Genomic DNA, 23,459 nt, shown 5'->3' with positions numbered 1-23,459 from the left:
GACCCTGAGATCAAGTGTCCCATGCTCTGCTGACTGAGCCAACCAGGCGTCCCAGCCCTATGGAAATTTGAGGGGTGCATTAAAGTAGGACATGTCAACACCCATCAGAAGAACTCCCGTGCAGGTTTGGAAGGTGATTGGAACAAACAAGCAGATATCCCCATGTGCTCCCTTGAGGTAGCCACCTAGGTTCATGAGATGAATGGACATTGGGGGTCTGCAGCAATGCAGAGATGAGCTACCAGACCTATTCTTCTGGCACCTTCTGAGGCACAAAATGTCAATAAGAACTGCTTTGTTAGCAAAGGAGACAGAGACTGCAGATGGCTATGTGGCAGATTCCCTGGTGGGAAGGGCCTGAACATAGCTGGCAAATGAGACTGATGCTGGCAGCCATGGGAGCTATAAGTGGGTCCTGACAGGAATTTTCCTTGACTCTAAACTGGGCTTTGCTTACCCTGTGGGAGAGGCAGATGCTTAGAGTGCTGTGAAAGATCCAAAATAGAACATATTGCACTAGCTTGGGCAGTCCACCATCATTTCTTCAAACCAAGGAATACACTTTACAACTGATAATGTCCAACAATGGGCAAGATATCCTCCTCAGAGCATTAGTTTAACAGAGAACAGATCGGGTAATTAAAACGGTGGTTGTCTAAAACTAGAAGGGGTGAAGAAGGGGCAGGAGGAGATAAAAGCATGAAGGGCTGGCTTACATGCTTTCATAAGTGTGTGCTCACACTCAATGTCAACATAATGGGGACTACAGGAGTGTCCCCACTGGATAGATTCCTCTGTTTTTCTGGTGGATTTGGGGAAGAGGTGGTGGAGAATGTGCTGGTATTCTTTCTTTCCCACATCACCTCAACTTTTTTTCCCCCTACTTGATGCAGTGGTCCAAGCACCAGGGCTGCAACTACAAGGGCTGGAAGCAGGGATGATTCCTAAGCAAGAAATGTAACTGTGTTTTTAACTTTTATGTCAGGATTCCTAAGGGCCTGATGGGGCAGGATTTGCCTTTACCCCATCTGGCAAAAATGGATTAACAGTGAATGTAGCTCTATTGCCTAGGGGCAGAGATAACCCACCAAGCAATGCACCGAGGTAACCTTACTCTGTGTGAACAAGAGTCACTGATGGGGAGGCACTCACTAGACTAGTATTGTTGCCAGCAATCTAGACCATCGTAGTGGTAGAACCTAATGTCCCCTCCAAAGGTCTAAAAGCTTGGGTATAATTGGAAGGAAGGAAAAATAGTAGCTGAGAGTAAGGGGATGAGTAAATGGGTCATTTTGTTGTTGTTGTTGTTTTTTAAAGATTTTATTTATTTATTTATTTGACAGAGAGAGAAAAATAGCGAGAGCAGGAACACAAGCAGGGGGAGCAGGAGAGGGAGAAGCAGGCTCCCCGCGGAGCAGGGAGCCGGATGCGGGGCTTGATCCCAGGGCCCTGGGATCATGACCTGAGCCAAAGGCAGATGCTTAACGACTGAGCCATCACCCAGGCGCCCCTAAATGGGTTATGTTATGTAATGAGAGAAACCCAATATTACATTAACACTTTTAAAGGGCTCAGAGCAAGAGATGATACTCTCTAAGCTTGATTTTACCAAATGCCTGAAAAGGTAAACCATAACTTTGCTGACACCACTCCTGCTTTGGGAAACTGACAAGATGAAATGGATGCCTGTGTAGGGGAGAGAAAATCTTATTTCTACCCTTCTAGTTTCTTTGGCTGGTTTAATAATGAAATTGACATAAGACAGATTAACAGGAGAAAAACAAATTTAATTACATAAGTACAGGAGCCCCAAAAATATAAGACTCAAGAGCAAGTTGGTCAGTTGAGGCTTATACGCCATCCTGAACTAAGAATAATATAGAGACCTGGGGCTTCAAAGGGGAGGATGGTAATTCACAGGACAATAAGAAAATCAAAAGTTCGGTAATTAGATATTTGCCCTGCCATACAGACAGGTCATTCAGATAAAAGTTATCTCTGGTAACAGGTCTTTTTCTGAGCCAGCCTAACCCCCCATCTAAATTATTTTAGGTAGCTAAGGGAGAGGTAAAAGTTTTCCTCGAGTCTGCTGGGTCTTGATTGCCTTTGGTTCAAAATAATTCATGTACCAAAGTGGCATGTTTTGGGGTCACATATTCTGCTCTCCTTCACCTGCAAATCTGAGTGGTTTCATCCTGGAAGACATTTTCATGTAATATGATGATGGACTGGGTATTTACTAAAGACTGAATGGGATTCTAATAATGTGGCATTATCTTTTGACATTTATGATTATTTTGCTATAAGAGGTCCATGTTCAAAGACCAGGGGGTGGACTGTGATATTGTGATTTATTTATTTATTTTGAAAGATTTTATTTATTTATTTGAGAGAGGTGGGGGGAAGGGGCAGACGGAGAGGGAGAAGCACACTCCTTGTGGAGCAGGGATCCCGACACAACAGACACAACACGGGGCTTGATCCCAGGATCCTGAGATCATGATGTTTAACTGACTGAGCCACCCAAGTGCCCCAATGTTGTGATTTATAATAAGAAATATATATTTAGTCTTTTTTCCCATTTCTGGCACAGCACTCCTAAAACCCTTGGAATGTCCTAAGTGATGAGAGCAGTAAAGTCTTCTGTTATGTTAATAAGATGGCTAGGCAGAGAGGGCTGGTTGCCAGGGGAACCAACCATGATTAGAGGGTTGGAATTTTTGGTCCCACCCCCCTGACCTCTCTGGAGGGTAGAGGGACTAGAGATTGAGTTCAGTCACCAGTGGCCAATGATTCAATCAACTGTGCCTATGTAATGAAGCTTCCGTAAAACTCCAAAAGGATGGGTTTGGAAAGCTTCCAGATTAGTGAACACATGGAGATATGGGGAGAGTGGCAGGCCAAGAGAGGGCATGGAAGCTCTGTACCCTTCTCCACACTTTGACCTATTCATCTCGTCCATCAGGCTGTTCCTGAGTTATATCCTTTTTTAGTAAACTGATGATCTAGGAAGTAAAAATAAATTAATTAAATTAAATTTTAAAAAGACAGGGAAATATAGATATACTCAGACAAAGGAAACTGAAAGAATTTGTTGCTAGCAGAGGTACCCTTAACAATTGGCTAAAGGGGGTGCCTGGGTGGCTCAGTCGTTAAGTGTCTGCCTTCGGTTCAGGTCAAGATCCCAGGGTTCTGGGATCGAGCCCCGCATCGGGCTCCCTGCTCGGCAGGAAGCCTGCTTCTCCCTCTCCCACTGCCCCTGCTTGTGTTCCCTCTCTCGCTGTCTTTCTCTGTCAATTAAAAAAATAAAATCTTTAAAAAAAACCCCAACAATTGGCTAAGGAAGTTCTTCAAAAAACAGAAAATGAGAAAAGAAAGAATCTTGGATCATCAGGAAGGGAAAAGACTCAAGAAGAGCAGAAATATGGATACATAAAATAGATATCCTTTTCTTCATTAGTTTTATATACTGTATCATATTTGATGATTGAAACAAAAGCGGGGAAAAGGGGCACCCGGGTGGCTCAGTTGATTGAGCATCTGACTTTGGCTCAGGTCGTGATCCTGGGGTCCTGGGATCGAGCCCCAGATGGGGCTCCCTGCTCAACAGGGAGCATGCTTCTCCCTCTCCCTCTGCCACTCCTCCTGCTTGTGCTTGTTCAGATAGAATGAAGCCAACAGGTCAGGAGACAAGTGCCACTGAAAAGAGAGTTGGTGGGGTGCCTGGGTGGCATAGTCGGTTGAGTGTCTGCTCCGGTCATGATCCCAGGGTCCTGGGATCAAGCCCCCATCGTTGGACTCCCTGCTCAGTGAGGAGCCTGCTTCTCCCTCTCCCCTCTGCAGCTCGCCCTGCTTGTGCTCTCTCTCATGCGCATTCTCTCTCTCTCTCAAATAAATAAATAAATTCTTAAAAGAAGAGAGTTGGTTAGACTCATAGATACCAAGAGGAGAGTGCATGCCACACCATGGCAAGAGCACATAATGAAGCACCAGGGTCAGTAAGGAAGAAGAGGGAGCAAGGAGGAAACATAGATGCTATGGATTGAATGTTTGTGTCCCCTCAGAATTCATATGTTGAAGCTTTACCTCCCAGTGTGTCTGTGTTTGGAGATGGGGCCTCTGAGGAAGTAATTAAGGTTAAATGAGGTCGTAAGGGTGGGACCCTGATCTAATGGGGTTAGTGACCTTACAAAAAGAGACACCATAGACAACAAAATTGTATTATAATCATCAAACTTGCTAAGAGACTAGATCTGTACATCCACCACAGGAAAGAAATGACAATTATGTGACATGATAGAGGTGCTATTTTTTTACAATGGAAATCGTGTTATAATATAAAAATGTACCAAATCAACATATTATATACCTTAAATTTACACATTGTATGTCATATATATTTCAATAAAACATTAAGAGCAAAAAACAAATCAAGAGCATATATTTTTGCATATTAAATAAAAAGAAAGAGACAGGGGCGCCTGGGTGGCTCAGTCGTTGGGCGGCTGCCTTCGGCTCAGGTCATGATCCCGGAGTCCTGGGATCGAGCCCCACATCGGGCTCCCCGCTCGGCGGGAGGCCTGCTTCTCCCTCTCCCACTCCCCCTGCTTGTGTTCCTGCTCTCGCTGTCTCTGTCTCTGTCAAATAAATAAAATCTTTAAAAAAAAAAAATTTTTTTAAAAAGAAAGAGACACCAGAGTTCTCATGTTCTCTCTCTCTCTCTCCATGTTTATATGAAAAGAAGAGGTCACATGCACGAGTACAGAGAGAAAGCAGCCATCTGCAGCCCAAGAGGAGGGCCCTCACCAGACACCAACCCTGCTGGCATCTTGATTTTAGACTTCTAGTTTCCAGACCTGTGATAAAATACATTTCTCTAGTTTAAGGCACCCAGTCCATTGTATTTTGTTATGGTGACTCTAGTAGAATAATACACTGGTAAGAGATTTATTGTGGCCACAGAAAGAATCATGCAAGGCAGGGTAAGCAGGCTTAAGGTTGTTTAGTTTGAATACTTTCAGAGGGCTCTGGGTATATAAGGGGCTGTCCCTAGTTGTCTGGTACCTGGCCTTGGGGTGAGTAGGGCAGGTAGATAATGGCCTGGAGTGTGACAACCTGATAGAGGCAGAAGTTAAGGGTGCGGGCTCTGGATTGGTTGGTTTGCATCATGGTCCTCATTATGAATAACAAAAGACATTCCTGTAGCTCAGGAAATCCCAAGGATTTTAGGAACTCTATGCCAGAAAATGGGGACAATGACCAAATATATATATTATACCATACAACCTAAAGAAGACAAATCACACAATCATATTAATCGATGCAGAAAAACTATTTGACAAGATCCAACACCCACTCTTGATTTTAAAAAAACAAAAAACTCTCAGCAAGCTAGGAATAGAGGAGAATTACCTCAACTTGATAAAGAGTATCTACAAAAATCCTACAGCTAACATCATATTATTGGTGAAGGGCTGAATCATTTCCCCCTAAAATATGGAACAAGGCACCTAGGAGGGGACAGCACGGTCTGAGGAAAAATAAAATAGGGAACAGGGCAAGAATAACTGATCTTACCGTTCTTATTCAACATAGTATGAGAAGTTCTAATCACTCCAATAACACAAGAGAAAGAATACAAGCATCCAGATTACAAAAAAGAAAGCAAAAACTATCCTTATTTGCAAGTGACATGATTGCCTCTGTAAAATATCCCAAGAAATCTACCCCTAGGGGTGCTGGGTGGCTTAGTCAGTTAAGCATCTGACTCTTGGTTTCGGCTCAGGTCATGATCTCATGGTCATGAGATCGAGGCTTGTGTTGGGCTCTGTGCTCAGGGTAGAGTCTGCTTCAGATTCTCTCTCCCTCTCCTTCTGCTTCTACCCCCACTCATTCTTTCTCTCAAATAAATAAATAAATAAATAAATAAATAAAATCTAAAAAAAAAAAAAGAAATTTACCCCCCAAACCTTCTAGAATTAATCAGGGAACTCAGCAAGTTTGCTAAATAAAAGATCAACATGCAAATCAATCACATTTCTATACACTAACAATGAACACACAGAAACTGAAATTTTCTTTTTTTTCTTGTTTTTTTAAATTAACATATAATGTATTATTTGTTTTAGGGGTACAGGTCTGTGATTCATGAATCTTACACAATTCACAGCGCTCACCATAGCACATACCCTCCCCAATGTCCATCACCCAGCCACCCCATCCCTCCCACCCCCCTCCACTCCAGCAACCCTCCGTTTGTTTCCTGAGATTAAGAGTCTCTTATGGTGGGGCGCCTGGGTGGCTCAGTTGTTAAGCGTCTGCCTTCGGCTCAGGTCATGATCCCAGGGTCCTGGGATCGAGTTCCGCTTTGGGCTCCCTGCTCCGTGGGAAGCCTGCTTCTCCCTCTCCCACTCCCCCTGCTTGTGTTCCCACTCTCAGTGTGTCTCTCTCTGTCAAATAAATGAATAAAATCTTTTAAAAAAAAGAGTCTCTTATGGTTTGTCTCCCGCTCTGGTTTCATCTTGTTTCATTTTCCCCTCCCTTCCCCTATGATCTTCTGTCTTGTTTCTCAAATTCCTCATATCAGTGAGATCATATGATACTTGTCTTTCTCTGATTGACTTATTTCGCTTAGCATAATACCTTCTAGTTCCATCCACGTTGTTGCAAATGGCAAGATTTCATTTTTTTGATGGTTGCATAATATTCCACTGTGTATATATACCACATCTTCTTTATCCACTCATCTGTTGATGGACATCTAGGCTCTTTCCATAGTTTGGCTTTGTGGACATTTCTGCTATAAACATTGGAGTGCATGTGCCCCTTCAGATCACTACATTTGTTTCTTTGGAGTAAATACCCAGTAGTGCAATTGCTGGGTCATAGGGTAGCTCTATTTTTTTTTTTTTAAAGATTTTATTTATTTATTCACGAGAGACATAGAGAGAGAGAGGCAGAGGGAGAAGCAGGCTCCCAAGGAGCAGGGAGCCCGATGCGGGACTCGATCCCAGGACGCTGGGATCATGACCTGAGCCGAAGGCAGACGCTTAACCATCTGAGCCACCCAGGCACCCCATAGGGTAGCTCTATTTTCAACTTTTGGAGGAACCTCCATACTGTTTTCCAGAGTGGCTGCACCAGCTTGCATTCCCACCAACAGTGTAGGAGGGTTCCCAACATATGTTGTGTCCTGACTTGTTAATTTTAGTCATTCTGACTGGTGTGAGGTGGTATCTCATTGAGGTCTTGATTTGTAGTTCCCTGATGCTGAGTGATATTGAGCACTTTTTCATGTGTCCGTTGGCCATTTGGATGTCCAGAAACTGAAAATTTTTTTTTAAAGATTTTATTTTATTTTGACAGAGAGAGACACAGTGAGAGAGGGAACACAAGCAGGGGGAGTGGGAGAGGGAGAAGCAGGCTTCCCGCAGAGCAGGGAGCCCGATGCGGGACTCGATCCCAGGACCCTGGGATCATGACCTGAGCTGAAGGCAGACGCCTAACGACTGAGCCACCCAGGATCCCCGGAAACTGAAATTTTAAATACAGTATGATTTGCAAATGGTCCTAAGAAAATGAAATACTTGGGTATACACTTAAAAAAACATGTAAAAGATCTGCACGATCTAGAGATTACAAAATGCTGATGAAATAAGAGAAGACTTAAATAAACAAAGAGGCACGCTGTGTTCATGGATATGAGGCTCAACACAGTAAGGATGTCAATTTTCCCCATGTCAACATATAGGTCTAATATAATTCCCATCAAAATCCCAACAAAGTTTTTGTAGACAGACAATAATTTTCTGAAATTTCTATGGAAAGACAAAGGAACTAGAATAGCTAAAACAATTTTGAGAAAGAATAAGAAAGTAGGAGGAATCATGCTACTCAAAATTAATGTTTATATAGCTACATTAATAAGAGTGTGGTATTGGAGGAAGCATAGACACATAAATGAGTAGAATAGAATAGAGAACCCAGAAAAAGCCCCACACAAGTATGGCCAATTTATTTATTTTTTTTAAGATTTTATTTATTTATTTGACAGAGAGAGATACAATGAGAGAGGGAACACAAGCAGGGGGAGTGGGAGAGGGAAAAGCAGGCTTCCCGCAGAGCAGGGAGCCTGATGCGGGACTCGATCCCAGAACTCTGGGATCATGACCTGAGCTGAAGGCAGCCGCTTAACAACTGAGCCACCCAGGCACCCCTGACCAATTTATTTTTGACCAAGTTGCAAAGCAATTCAACGGAGAAGGATAGGCTTTTCAACAAATGGTGCTGGAGGAAGAGGACATCATAAATAAAAAAATTAAGCCTCAGACCTTACATAAAAATTAATGCAAAATGTGAAATGTAAAACTTTTAGAAAAAAGCATAGGAGAAAATCTTTAGGATCTAAGGATAGGCAAAGAGCTCGAAAACTGGACACCAAAAGCATGATTCATAAAAGGAAAAATTTATCAATTGCACCTCATCAAAACTAAAAACCTTTTTTCTGCAAAATCATTTGTGAAAATGGAAGATAAAAAGACAAGTTAGAGACTGGGAGGAAATTTTGGCCTACTGCATATCCAACAAAAGACTAGCTTCTAGGGCGCCTGGGTGGCTCAGTTCGTTGAGCGACTGCCTTCGGCTCAGGTCATGATCCTGGAGTCCCGGGATCGAGTCCCGCATCGGGCTCCCTGCTCGGCGGGGAGTCTGCTTCTCCCTCTGACCCTCCCCTCTCTCATGTGCTCTCTCTCTCAAATAAATAAATAAATAAATAAATAAATAAATAAATAAATAAAAAAAATCTTTAAATAAAAAAAAGACTAGCTTCTAGAACATATAAAGAAATTTCAAAACTCATGAGTATAAAACAAACAATCCAATTACGAAATAGGAAAAAGACATGAGCAGACATTTCACCAAAGAGGATGTACAAATGGTAAATAAGTACATGGAATGATGTTTGACATCTTTAGCCATCAGGGAAATACAAATGTAGGCCACAATGGAGAAATAAGGATGCACATACCAGAATGGTTGAAATAAAATATAGTGACAACACCAATGCTAGTAGGATATGAAGAAATTGTTCATTCATATATCCTGGTGGTAATGTAGAACGGAGCAGCCACTCTGGAAAATAGCTTGGCAGTTTCTCATAAAACTAAACATGCTCCAAAAATTGCATTCTTGGGCATTTATCCCAGAGAATATATATGTAATATGATTTTTTAATAAGATGTGGGCTTTAAAAAAAGATAGCACATTCATAAGCCTCAAAAAGTATTATGACCAGATTATAAAAGTTTAGTTAAAACTGATTAATAGGAACAATCTTGCACAAACAGAGATAGCTTTGCTTTGGAGGATTATAACAACACAGAACTGGGAGGGACTCCTCAAGGAGAGTCTGATTACAGTTTGTACTTCTTCCAGAGACTGCATTAAAAGGACAACTGATGGGACATTCTGTCCCCTTTCATGACACATGCCGCTTCTGAAAATTGTCAACTTTTTACACAGGCTATGAGATATTTTATTTACACTTCAAAATAGCTTTTCTTCTTCAGTGTAGTAGAAATGCCCAGAAACTAGTAACAGAAATCCCTCCCTAACACAGATACAGAACAGGTTTATTGATTTCTGGATGTGTCCAGTCATTCCAAATGTTATCCAGATGGTTATCAAAATCTACCAGAGTTTCATAAGACCAGCTATCCAGGAGTGACACCAAGTTCCTCTGGGACTCTGGCAAGTCTTCACAGTAATCATAGAATGGGTCTCCACACTGCTATTTGGTTTTTTTCATGGCGTTCATACACATGGATTGTGGGTACCACACAGTCCATTGTAAACCTTGTATTGTCTACCATGATCATGTTTATGAGTATATGTGTATGTGTTACATAAATATATTTGTTATAAATTAAATAAATATGTATATGCACATATCAAAATATATAAAACCAGTATTTTATATTTAGATATATGGACATCTTTCTAAATCTTAAAATGAAGACATTTAGTGGTCATGAGCTACATAACGGTGAAATACAGTGGCTAATTTGTACAAATATTAACTGATGGAGATACGTACACTTCTGTACATCTCTAGACAATAATGGACATGATGCTTTAAGGTGTGCGCCTGGAGATGAAGTAAAGGTGAAGAGGTAAAGGGAAAAATACACATAAAAAATAAAATTTAAAAAGTAAGAAGTATGTTTATTATCATTACAGATTTCAAAATCATGATTTTTAAAATGTTTTTATTTTTATTTTTTTTAAGATTTTATTTGAGAGAGACAGCGAGAGAGAGCATGAGCAGGGAGAGCAGCAGAGAGAGAGAGGGAGAAGCAGTCTCCGTGCTGAGCAAGGAGCGCGATGTGGAACTCTGATCCCAGGACCCTGGGATCATGACCTGAGCCAAAGGCATACGCTTAACTGACTAAGCCACACAGGCGTCCCCCAGGAGTCCCCCAGGTACCACCCAGGAGCCCCTTTAAATGTTTTTATTATGGAAACTTAAGCACATGGACAAAGGACAAAAAAAAGTATAATGACTTGGCATATAACCATCACAAGTTTCTTTCTTTCTTTCTTTTTTTAAGATTTTAAGTTATCTCTACACCCAACGTGGGGTTTAACTCACAACCCCGAGACCAAGAGTCACACACTGAGCCAGCCAGGTACCCCTAACCATCAAAAGTTTCAACAATTTTCATGAAAATTATTTATTTATTTATTTATTTATTTGAGAGGGAGAGAGAGGAGGGGCAGACACAGAGAGAGAATCCTAGGCATGGAGCCAGATGCAGGGCTCAATCTCACAACTCTGAGATCATCTCCTGAGCTGAAATCAAGAGTCAAACGCTTAATTGACTGAGGCACCCAGGTGCCTCCGAAAATCTTTTTTTTTTTTAAGATTTATTCATCTATTTTATTTTATTTATTTATTTTTTAAAAGATTTTATTTATTTATTTGAGAGAGAGAGAGAGACAGCGAGAGAGGGAACACAAGCAGGGGGGAGAGGGAGAAGCAGGTTTCCCGCGGAGCAGGGAGCCCGATGCGGGCTCGATCCCAGGACCCTGAGATCATGACCTGAGCCGAAGGCAGACGCTTAACGACTGAGTCACCCAGGCGCCCCCCTATTCATCTATTTTAGAGAGAGTGTGCTAGTGGGGAGAGAGGAAGAGGGAAAGAGAGAGAGAGAGAGAAGCCGACTCCCCACTGAGTGCAGATCCCAACGTGGGGCTTGATCCCAGGACCTTGAGATCATGACCTGAGCTGAAATCAAGAGTCCCATGCTCGGGGAGCCTGGGTGGCTCAGTCGTTAAGCGTCTGCCTTCAGCTTGGGTCATGATCCCAGGGTCCTGGGATCATGTCCCACATCAGGCTCCCTGCTTGGTGAGCCTGCTTCTCCCTCTCCCTCTGCTGCTCCCCCTGCTTGTACTCTCTCTCTGTCAAATAAATAAATAAAATCTTTAAAAAAAAAAAAGAGTCCCATGCTCAACCAACTGAGCCACCCAGGTGCCCCCACAAAATCATTTTTAAATCCTAAATAAATCACATAGACATAACATCTTCACATTTAAAAATTTAACATCTTTATATCTGTGTGATTAGTTTAATCTGTGTAGCTTTGTTTTTATATATAATATATACTTTATATATAATTATATTATTTATATAATATATATTTATACATATTTTATACAATATGTATATATATGATTTAGATATATTTTTAATATATTAGATGTATATATTTACCTATATAAGCAAGAAGAGAGATTTCTTCAAATTTACACTTTGGGGTGTAGTTCCTAAACCCCTAAAAACTGGTCCCTTTTCTGCCCCCCCATCCCAGAGCACTAGGACCACAACCCCTGAAGAACCAACCCCAGGAGCACAATCCCAGAGGTCAGGCAGCTTGGGCAAACTGTCACTTCACAGCTGCTAACAAGGATGCATATTGGTGGCAAATAAGCAAGGATTGAGAAAAGGGAACATATAAAAAAGCAGAAGGGGTCTTTGTTACAGCAACTCATCTATACCCTGGTTTTTGTCAGGAATGGTGACTTTGGTGAGTGACCGGGGGCAAGGGTGGGTAAGACAACTTATGAAGATCTGTGGAGTCAGGAATAAAGAGTCTGTGGGGTGAGTGATGAGAGGTCTGTGGAATGAATGATTGGATGTCTGTCAATTTAATTATGAAGTTTTATTATTTCCTTGGTTTCCTTACCATATTATATTACAAAGTACTTCTAGTTGAGATACAGCTGTCTTTCCTTTTATAGCGAATGGTGTGGCAGGAAGGCCTGCCCTCAGATTTATATAACTAACATTCTAAATTTTCTTTTAATGTTTGACATTTATTGCTTTTCACATTTTCCAACTTTATAGCAGCTGCAGTTTATTCTGTGTTTTGGTATGTGTTGGAACACTTATTTTTTTGAAAAAGTTATATTAATTTTTGTCTGTCCAATATTTGCTCCTCTACTTTCTGTCTCTAGCACCCCGAGCATGGGACTCTTGATTTTTTTTTTTTTAAAGATTTTATTTATTTGACAGAGAGAGACATAGTGAGAGAGGGAACACAAGCAGGGGGAGTGGGAGAGGGAGAAGCAGGCCCCCCGTGGAGCAGGGAGCCCAATGTGGGGCTTGATCCCAGGACCCTGGGATCATGACCTGAGCCGAAGGCAGACGCTTAACGACTGAGCCACCCAGGCGCCCCGGGACTCTTGATTTTTTTAAGATTTTATTTATTTATTTATTTATTTGAGAGAGAGAGAGCACAGAGGGAGAGTGAGAGGGAGAAAGAAGCAGACTCCCTGGTGAGCAGAGATCCCAATGCGGGGTTTGATCCCAGGACCCTGAGATCGTGACCTGAGCCGAAGGCAGACACTTAACCAACTGAGCCACCCAGGCGCCCCTCTGTCTCTAATTTCTTAACTAACATTGGCTAGTTCCTCTAGGACATGTCAAGTCCTGACAGGGACCAATCTCATCTTTTTCCTGACTTGAATACAATGGCTTTTGTGGTTCCACAGTTAATATGATGCTGGTTATTGGTTTGAGATAAAAATATTTTATCACATTAAAGAAATAGTCAACTATTCCTAGTATATTGTTTTTATTCGGAATGATCAATGGTTTTTATCACATATGTTTCTGACATCTGGGAGATAATCCAGGTTTTCTCCTAACATCAATCAATATAATATGATTTATAGTAATAGATTTCCTTCCATCTGACCCTCCTGGCATTCCCGGGGAAAAAAATACCCACTTGTTCATGCTGTATTATTTTTTGGGGGGGAGTGTGTTTCACAGTTTTTCATATATGATTTATGTATTGATAGACATAACTGAAATATGACTGTTGTTACCATCCAATTTTTTTTCTCCTTTTGGTAAAGTTGGTATCAGTATTGTATTCAATTCAAAAAAATTGAAAAAATTTCCCTTTTCTTTCTTTAGTTTTTACCTAACATTCTTTTCATGTTTTAGGATATCACATTACATTTATTTATTTTTTATTACTTATTTATTTTATTATTAACATATAATGTATTATTTGTTTCAGGGGTACAGGTCTGTGATTCATCAGTCTTACACAACACACAGTGCTCACCATAACACATACCTTCCCAGTGTCCATCACCCAGCCACCCCATCCCTCCACCCCCTTCCCCTCCAGCAACCCTCAGTTTGTATCACATTACATTTAATTATCATGTCCCATTAGGGTCCTCTAGGCTGCCACAGTTCCCATAACTTTTCTTAGCATTTCCTTACTTTTTGGCATAACAAGATGTTCCAGTTTCATATTGTATTTTCCCTGTCTTAGCCCGGTGATCAGCCATTTCTCCAGGGAGCTCTAGTTTGTGGAAAATGTTACTGGGAAACTGAGATCTGGGCACCAAATCGTTTTTTTTTTTTTTTTTTAAAGGTAATACATACTCAGAATTCATCATTCTTAATTATTTTTGTACATCTTACTGTTATTTTCATCTTCAGATTACTTACATGTATTGAATGTGTATAGTGGAAATACTATATAATGGAGTGCTATTGTGCATTTCTCCCGAACTCTGTGTTTAATGGAGTCATGATGGCAGCTTTGAAATCAGGCATGGTGGCAATATTTACACAATGGAAATCAGCAAATACTATAAATCAGAGCCTATTTATTCTAGTGTTGATTGTTTAAACCATGGATCAAAACTATAGCTCACAGGCCAATCGGACCTACTACCTGCTTTTTAAGTAAAGTTGTTTTTTTTGTTTTGTTTTGTTTTTTAAAGATTTTATTTATTTATTTGAAGAGAGAGACACAGCAAGAGAGGGAACACAAGCAGGGGGAGTGGCAGAGGGAGAAGCAGGCCTCCCGCCGACGGGAGCCCGATGTGGGGCTCGATCCCAGGACCCTGGGATCATGACCTGAGCCGAAGGCAGACGCTTAATGACTGAGTCACCCAGGCGCCCCTTAAGTAAAGTTTTATTGAAATACAGCTATATGGGATGCCTGGGTGGCTCAGTCGTTAAGCATCGACCTTCGGCTCAGGTCATGATCCCAGGGTCCTGGGATCGAGCTCCACAATGGGCTTCCTGCTCGGTGGGAAGCCTGCTTCTTCTCCCTTTCCCACTCCCCCTGCTCATGTTCCCTCTCTCACTGTGTCTCTCTCTGTCAAATAAATAAGTAAATAAAATCTTTAAAAAAAAAAAGAAGCACAGCTATGCACATTTGTTACATATTGTCTATGGCTATTACCTAATTCATCAAAGAAATCGCTCATATCATTGACCAATGAGTGGAGTTGCAGCTTAGTGCTGAAGCTGAAAGTAATTTTTGTGTAATGAGATTGGAGTTAAAATGGTGGAGTAGTAAGAGGACCCTATGCTTCCCTCGGTCTTGAACAGCTAGATAAATATCAAATCATTCTGAACACCCAAGAAATTGATCTGAGGGCTGACAAAACAAACTGCACAACTAGAGAGAGAGAAGAGGCCACATCATGGAAGGTAGGAAGTGCATGATTTGGGGGAGGAGAGGATTGCAGGTGCTGCAGACGGGAGGGAGCCCGGCTCATGGAGAGAGGCAAAACAGAGAGAAAGAGACAGAGAGAAAGAGACAAAGACAGAGACAGAGAGGATCACACAGGGGATCGCACAAAGGAAAGCACTTCCCCAAGCCATTGACTAGGAAAACAAGAGGGGCAGATTATATTGAGTTTTTACAACCAGCAGAGCTCAACGCCTAGAGTTTTTAGAAGTCTGCACTTTAGCTGGTATTGAACCTGGCGGGTGCTGCAGTGTTCCTGGGCAGAGGCCCAAGAGTGGATGCGAGATCTAAGGATTCCCAAGAACACACTGAGAAAGACAGTTCCCCCTTCTTGGAATGCATCTGGGAGAAGTGGCATTGGCCTCTCAGGGGACAAAAGAGCCAGCAGGTGCCATTGCATTTCTCTGCCCCTTAAGCATAGGAGCAGAGACACCTGCTGAAGTGTGTCTGCTAACCAGGACTCAGGCTTTTTGCTGCACTTTATTATAAACTCCAAGCTCCTGCATGTTGGTGTGACTGCTTTTCTGGGAAAACTGGCACCAGCTGGAGCATGGCAAGACCCTCCTCCAGAGGACCAGTGCAGGTCTGCACTGCACTGGGTCCCTAAAGTTTGGAGTTTAGAAACTCAGCTATCTGCCTGAGATAAAACACAGGTGTACTGCCCTGCCAATCAGGTAGATGGCCGGGACCCAAACAGAATGAAGGCAGGGATCTGAGGGATTCCTGGGACAGGTGAGGGAAGACTGTTCATTCTTCTGGGAGGGCATCCTGGACAGTGGTGGAACTCCTCTCCCGGAACGAAGGAGACGACTGGCACCATTTTTCTCCCCTGCCCATCAGCACAGACTGACATCAGGGAGCAGCACAGCTCCGAAGGTGGAGGCCTGAGTTGCTGACATCAAGCCTACCCCCTGCTTTCTGCAAGTACTTCCTTACTAGGGCAAGTGTGTCTGAGAACCACAGCAGTGGGCACCTCCCCCAGAAGACCAGCACAACCCCCCCTCCACCACCACGCACCATGTCTACAGACCACAGAGTTCTGCAAAGCGTCAGCTCTAGTGGGAATGACATCAGGTCTCTTTTAATAAACAGACCAGAGCACACCTAGTTAAAACTTGCCACACTCTGGCCAAGTTCCAGACACTCCCCACTGCAGACAAGGAGAAACTGCAGAGGACTGACCTGAAGGGTAGAGCAGTCACAACACAGCAGCAGAAGGCACACAGCACACACCAGACACTTCTCAAAGTGCCAGGCCCTGGACAGTATATAACCTCTTCATAAAGCCATTACCCTCAGAAGCAAGAAACATAATAGGCTTTCCTAACACACCGAAGAAGGCAGAGACCTACACAAAATGCCAAGATGGAGGAATTCATCCCAAAGGTAAGGCCAAGAAAAGGTCACAGCCAGAGATCTAATCGAAACAGGTATAGATCATATGCCTGATCCAGAATTTTTTTGTTTTATTTGAGACAGAGAGAGAGAGAGAACACAAGAGGGTGAGAGGGAGACGCAGACTCCCTGCCGAGCAGGGAGTCCGATGCAGAACTTGATCCCAGGACTCCATGATCATGACCTGAGCCGAAGGCAGTCGCTTAACCAACTGAGCCACCCAGGCGCCCCTGATCCAGAATTTAAAGGAACAATCATAAGGAGACTAGCTGGGCTTGAGAAAAGCATAGAAGACACCAGGGAGTCCTTTACCACAGAGATAAAAGACCTAAAAACTAATCAGGCTGAAATTAAAGATCCTATAACTAAGATGTGAAACCGACTGGATGAAATAACCACAGGGATGGAAAAAGCAGAGGAACAAATAAGTGATACATTAAATAAAATTATGAAAAATAATGAAGCTGAAAAGAAGAGGCAAAGAAAAATATTGGATCACTAATATAGACCTAGGGAACTCAGCGACTCCATAAAGCATAATAACATTTGTATCATAGGAGTCCCAGAAGAAGAGAGGGAAAAGGGGGAGATTTATTTGAGGAAATTAGAGCTGAAAACTTCTCTAATGTGGGGAAGGAAACAGACTTCCAAATCCAGGAGGCACAGAGGACTCCCACCAAAATCAAAAAAAAACAGACCAACACCAAGACATATTGTAGTAAAATTTGCATAATACAGAGATAAGGAAAAAATCCTCAAAGCAGCAAGGGAAAAGAAATCCCTAACTTACAAGGGAAGAAAAATAAGGTTAAAAAAAAAAAGAAAAGAAAAATAAGGTTAGCAGCAGATCCTGCCACAGAAACTTGGCAGGAGAGAAGAGAGTGGCATGATATATTCAATGTGCTCAATGGGGAAAATATGCAGCCAAGAATACTCTATCCAGCAAGGCTGTCATTCAGAACAGAAGGAGAGATAAAGAGTGTCCCAGACAAACAAAAACTAAAGCAGTTCGTGACCACTAAACCAGCCCTGCAAGAAATATTAAAGGGGACTTTTTGAGGTGGGAAAGACAAAAAGCAACAAAGACTAGAAAGGAACAGAGAAAGTCTCCAGAAACAATGACTTAACAGGTAATACAATGGCATTAAATTCATATCTATCAATGATCACTCTGAATGTAAATGGACTAAATGCTCCAATCAAAGACACAGGGTATCAGAATGGATTAAAAAATATATAATACCCTTCTTTTTTATTTATTTATTTTTAAAGATTTTATTTATTCTTTTGAGACAGAGAGATACAGAGAGACAGCATGAGCATGGGGAGAGGCAGAGGGAGAGGGAGAAGCAGACTCCCCACCAAGCCAGGGAGCCCAACACAGGGCTCAATCCCAGGACCTGGAGATCATGGCCTGAGCCGAAGGCAGATGCTCAACCATCTGGGCCACCCAGGCACCCCAAATAAGACCCTTCTATATGCTGCCTACAAGAGACTCATTTTAGACCTAAAAACACCTGCAGATTGAAAGTGAGGAGATGGAGAACCATTTATCATGCTAATGGACATCAAAAGAAAGCTGGGGTAGCCATACCTATATCAGACAAACTAGGTTTTAAACCAATGACTGTAACAAGAGATGAAGAAGGGCACTATATCATAATAAAGGGGTCTATCCAACGAGAAGATCTAACAATTATAAATATTTATTTATAAATTTAAAAAAAAATCTTAAAAAAAAAAGAAAACAAGATGGTCCAAAGCCTTTGGGAGGCAGCAAAAGTGGTCATAAGAGGGATGTGTATAGTAATACAGGCCTTCCTCAAGAAGCAAGAAAAATCCAAATATACAACCTAACTTGACACCTAAAGGAGCTAGAAAAAAAATGGCAAATGAAGTCTAAAGCCAGCAGAAGAAGGGAAATAATAAAGATTAGGGCAGAAATATTTGATATAGAAACAAACAAACAAAAAACACCCAGTAGAACAGATCAATGAAACTAGAAGCTGGTTCTTTGAAAGAATTAATAAAACTGATAAATCCATAGCCAGACTTATCAAAATGAAAATAGGAAGGACGCAAAGAAATAAAATCACGAATGAGAGAGGAGAGATCACAACCAACACCACAGAAATACAAACAAGTGTTAAGAGAATATTATGAAGGGGCGCCTGGGTGGCTCAGTTGGTTAAGCGACTGCTTTCAGCTCAGGTCATGATCCTGGAGTCCCTGGATCGAGTCCCGCATCGGGCTCCCTGCTCGGCAGGGAGCCTGCTTCTCCCTCTGACCCTCCCCCCTCTCATGTGCTCTCTCTCTCTCATTCTCTCTGTCTCAAATAAATAAATAAAATCTTTAAAAAAAATAAATAAAAAAGAGAATATTATGAAAAACTTTATGCCAACAAATTGGGCATTCTGGAAGAAATGGATAAATTCCTAGAACCATATAAATGACCAAAACTGAAACAGGAAGAAATAGAAAATTTGAACAGACCCATAACCAGCAAAGAAATTGCATCAGTAATCAAAAATCTTCCCACAAACAAAAGTCCAGGGCCAGATGACTTCCCAGGGGAATTCTACCAAACATTTAAAGAATTATTACCTATTGGAAATGTAAGGAAAACTTCCACTTCTGAGCAGCTTCTATAAAGAACTTAACAAACTCAGGATGCCTGGGCAGTCAGGTGGGCAGCCGATTCTTGGTTTTGGCTTAGGTCATGGTCTCAGGATTGTGGATCAAGCCCCAAGTTGGGCTCTGCACTCAGCATGGAGTCTGCTTGGGTTCTTTCTCCCTCTGCCACTCCCCCCACCCTGCATGCTCTCCCTCTCTCTTTTTCTCTCTCTCTCAAATAAATGAATAAATCTTTTAAAAAAAGGACTTATCAAACTCAACACCCAAAAACCAAATAATCCAGTTAAATTCCAGAAGGCTGGGCGCCTGGGTGGCTCAGTTGGTTGAGCGACTGCCTGCGGCTCAGGTCATGATCCTGGAGTCCCGGGATCGAGTCCCATATCGGGCTCCTTGCTCAGCAGGGGGTCTGCTTCTCCCTCTGACCCTCCCCCCTCTCATGTGCTCTCTCTCTCTCATTCTCTCTCTCAAATAAATAAATCTTTAAAAAAAAAAAAAGAAAGAAATTCCAGAAGGCATGAATAGACATTTTTCTAAAGACAGCCAGATGGCTAACAGACACATGAAAAGATGCTCAACATCACTCATCATCAGGGAAATACAAATCAAAGCTACAATAAGGGACTCCTGGGTGGCTTAGTCGGTCACGTGTCTGCCTTTGGCTCGGGTCATGGTCCCAGGGTCCTGGGATCAAGTCCCACAACAGGCTCCTTGCTCAGCCAGGAGTTTGCTTCTCCCTTTACCTGTAGCTCCCTCTGCTTGTGCTTTCTGTCTCTCTCTCTCTCTCAAATAAATAAATAAAATCTTAAACAAAATTTTTTTAAAGCTACAATAAGATACCACCTCACACCTGTCAGAATGGCTAAAATTAACAACTTAGGCAACAACAGATGTTGGCGAGGATGCAGAGAAAGGGGAACCCTCTTACACTGTTGGTGGGAAGGCAAGCTGGTGCAGCCATTCTGGAAAACAGTATGGAGGTTCCTCCAGAAGTTAAAAATAGAACTACCTCGGGGCGCCTGGGTGGCTCAGTCGTTAAGCGTCTGCCTTTGGCTCAGGTCATGATCTCAGGGTCTTGGGATCGAGCCCCACTCAGGCTCCCCGCTCAGCAGGAAGCTTGCTTCTCCCTCTCCTACCCCCCCTGCTTGTGTTCCCTCTCTCGCTGTGTCTCTCTCTGTCAACTAAATAAAATCTTAAAAAAAAAAAGACAGCTACTCTAATATAAAAAAAATAAATAAATAAAAATAAAAATAGAACTACCTCAAAATCCAGCATTTGCAATACTAGGTATTTACCCAAAGGATACAAAAATACTGATTTGAAGGGGTATATGCACCCTGATGTTTATAATAGCACTATCAACTATAGCCAAATTATGGAAAGAGCCAAAATATCCATCGACTGATAAATAGATAAAGAAGGTATGGTATATATATACAATGGAATATCACTCAGCCATAAAAAAATGAAACTTTACCATTTGCAGTAACGTAGATTGAGCTAGAGTGTATTGTGCTAAATGAAATAAGTCAGTCAGAGAAAGATAAATACCATTTGATTTCACTCATATGTGGAATTTAAGAAACAAAACAGATAAACATGGGAGAAGGAGAATAAAGGGAGAGAGGCAAACCATAAATGAGACTCTTAACTATAGAGAACAAACAGGGTTGATGGAGAGGAGGTGGACAGGGGGTGGGCTAAATAGATGATGGGTATTAAGAAGGGCTCTTGTGATAGGCTCTAGGTGTTATATGTAAGTGATGAATCACTAAATTCTATTCCTGAAACTAAAAAAAAAAAGTATAGAAACAGAAAAAAGCAATTTTTGTGTAACAAAAATAATGTGTATCACCATGAGAAATAGTTTAATAGATCACATATCAGATTTAATGACAATAAATTTATTTGGAAATGAGTTATCCAGATTGGGATGCAATTGAAACAGGTAGGCAACAGATACAAGAATTTGGCAAAACACAATGAAAGAATTCTGTGATAATGAATTGGCTATACAGTATTTACAATAAAGAGTATTGTATATTGGGGCGCCTGGGTGGCTTAGTTGGTTAAGCATCCCATTCTTGATTTTGGCTCAGTTAGTGATCTCAGGGTCGTGAGATAGAGTCCCACATTGGGCTCCACACTCAGAGGGGAGTCTGCTTAAGGTTCTCTCCCTCTGCATCTCCCTCTGCCCCTCCCCCCAATCGCGCTCGTGCTCTCTCTAAAAATAAGTAAATAAATCTTTTTTAAAAAAGATTGTATTTATTTTTTTGTCAGAGAGAGAGAGAGAGCACGAGCAGGGGGAGTGGCAAGCAGAAGCAGAGGGAGAAGCAGACTCCCGCTGAGCAAGGAGCCCGATGCGGGGCTCGATCCCAGGACCCTGGGATCATGACCTGAGCCAAAGGCAGATGCTTAACTGACTGAGCCACCCAGGTGTCCCTAAAATAAGTAAATAAATCTTAAAAAAAAAAAAAAAAAAAAAGAGTACTGTGAGACGCCTGGGTAGCTCAGTCGGTTAAGCTTCTACCTTTAGTTCAGATCATGATCCCAGGGTCCTGGGATTGAGTCTGGCATTGGGCTCCTTGCTCGGGGCGGGGGGGGGGGGGGGGCTGCTTTTCCCTCTGCCTGCCACTCCCCCTGCTTGTGCACTCTCTCTCTCTAATAAATAAATCTTAAAAAAAAAGTATTGTATATTTAATTAACCACTATAAAATGAGTGCTACACATCCTTCATATTGGTAAAATTTGTAATAAACTCAGATATATAATACATTTTCCCTGGAGAGCTGGCTGTTAAAAATTTTCCAGCACACACACACACATAATCTCTTGTCCTCATTATCCCTACAGAGCTATCTGCAGCCCCCGAGCCCACTGAGTCTGTGCTCCAGGACCCGGCTTCTCTCTCTGTGAACACCATTCCTGTCATGTCCTATGACCACTTATTGTACGCCTCTCAGCCTCGCCCATGCCTCTCCCATGTACTATATACTTGACTTTCCTAAGCAGGAGTATTATCTTCCTCCCACACACTCCAATCCCTAGGCTAATTCTTTTTTTTTTTTAAGATTTTATTTTTTTATTTGAGAAAGAGAGAGAGAGCACAAGTGAGGGACAGAGGCAGAGACAGAGGGAGAAGCAGGCTCCCCGCTGAGCAAGGAGCCCAATGCAGGACTCGATCCCAGGACCCTGGGATCATGACCTGAGCTGAAGGCAGAAGCTTAACTGACTGAGCCACCCAGGCACCCCCGCCTAGGCTAATTCTTAATTTAGGGGCTTATTTCTCTAAGTCCTCAAACTACCTAGGACGAGGGAGTTATCTTATTACCCCCTTCCACCATCAACTTGCTCTGATCAGGTGGGGCGGGGGCCCTAAAAGAGGTCCCCCCAGGTTTCATTTTTTTAAAGGATAAAGAAAGATGCATAGCAAGCTGCTGGACATATTTAAGTGACATTTTCAAAGTAAACTTTATATTAAGAAAACATACAGTAAAGTGTACAAATCCTAATCCCTATGAGATTTGACAAATGTATTCACTTATGTAACCAGCACCAACAAGATACAGGGCACTTTTAGCCACCCCAGAAAGCGCCTTCATCCTTCTCTGAATGCAAGAAATTTCCTTCAGCAGGAAATCCGAACTCGCCATTCATCATAGGATTCATACTTCGGAGAAGCTCTATGAATGTAATGAATGCAAGGAAGCCTTCTCCTATAACATAGCCTTTACTAACCATCAAAGAATTCATGCTGGGCAGAAACGCTGTGAATGTACTGAATGTGGTAAAGCCTTCTTCTGGAAGTCAGAACTAATTGTACACTCCAGAACTCACACAGGAAAGAAACCTTATAAATGTACTGAATGTGGGGAAGTTTTTAGCACAAAATCATTTCTCACCATACATCACAGATCTCATACTGGGGAGAAGCCCTGTATATGTTCCAAATGTGGGAATGACTTCAGTCCTGGCTCCAGACTTATTAAGCATCAGAGAATTCCCTCTCAGGAGAAATCATCAATTTAAGGAATTTAGGAAAGCATTTGTATTTTTTAAATATAATGATATAAGGGAACACCTGGCTGGCTCTGTCAGTGACTCAGTGTGAGTCAGTGTGATTCTTGATCTGGGAGTTGTGAGTTCGAGCACCACGTTGTGTGTAGAGATTACTTAATAAAATCTTTCAAAAATTTATGTAAGGAAAGTTATATTTCAGATGTGATGTCAAAATTTTTAAATGTTTAAAAATAAGGACTTAAATAAAAACAAAATACCATAGCACACTTGAAAAATTAGCAAAAATTACTTAATATCATCAAACATTTGTTCAGTGTTCAGGTTTCCTCCAATGTCTTGCAATTTTAT

The 23,459-nt window shown here is 41.8% G+C and overlaps 1 protein-coding gene across 1 annotated transcript; it reads left to right on the top strand.

The window, feature by feature from the left end:
- The first annotated feature begins 22,703 nt into the window (after positions 1-22,703).
- LOC118008717 (zinc finger protein 1 homolog) lies at positions 22,704-23,120 on the top strand. The gene has a single exon (XM_035002391.1). It carries the CDS (start codon positions 22,704-22,706, stop codon positions 23,118-23,120), a length of 417 nt encoding a protein of 138 aa, XP_034858282.1.
- Positions 23,121-23,459: the final 339 nt, after the last annotated feature.

The sequence above is a fragment of the Mirounga leonina genome, unplaced genomic scaffold (assembly GCF_011800145.1).
Source record: "Mirounga leonina isolate KUSES-001 unplaced genomic scaffold, KU_Mleo_1.0 Mir_101609, whole genome shotgun sequence".
Taxonomy (NCBI): Eukaryota; Metazoa; Chordata; class Mammalia; order Carnivora; family Phocidae; genus Mirounga; species Mirounga leonina.
This window is presented reverse-complemented; position numbering and strand designations above follow the sequence as displayed.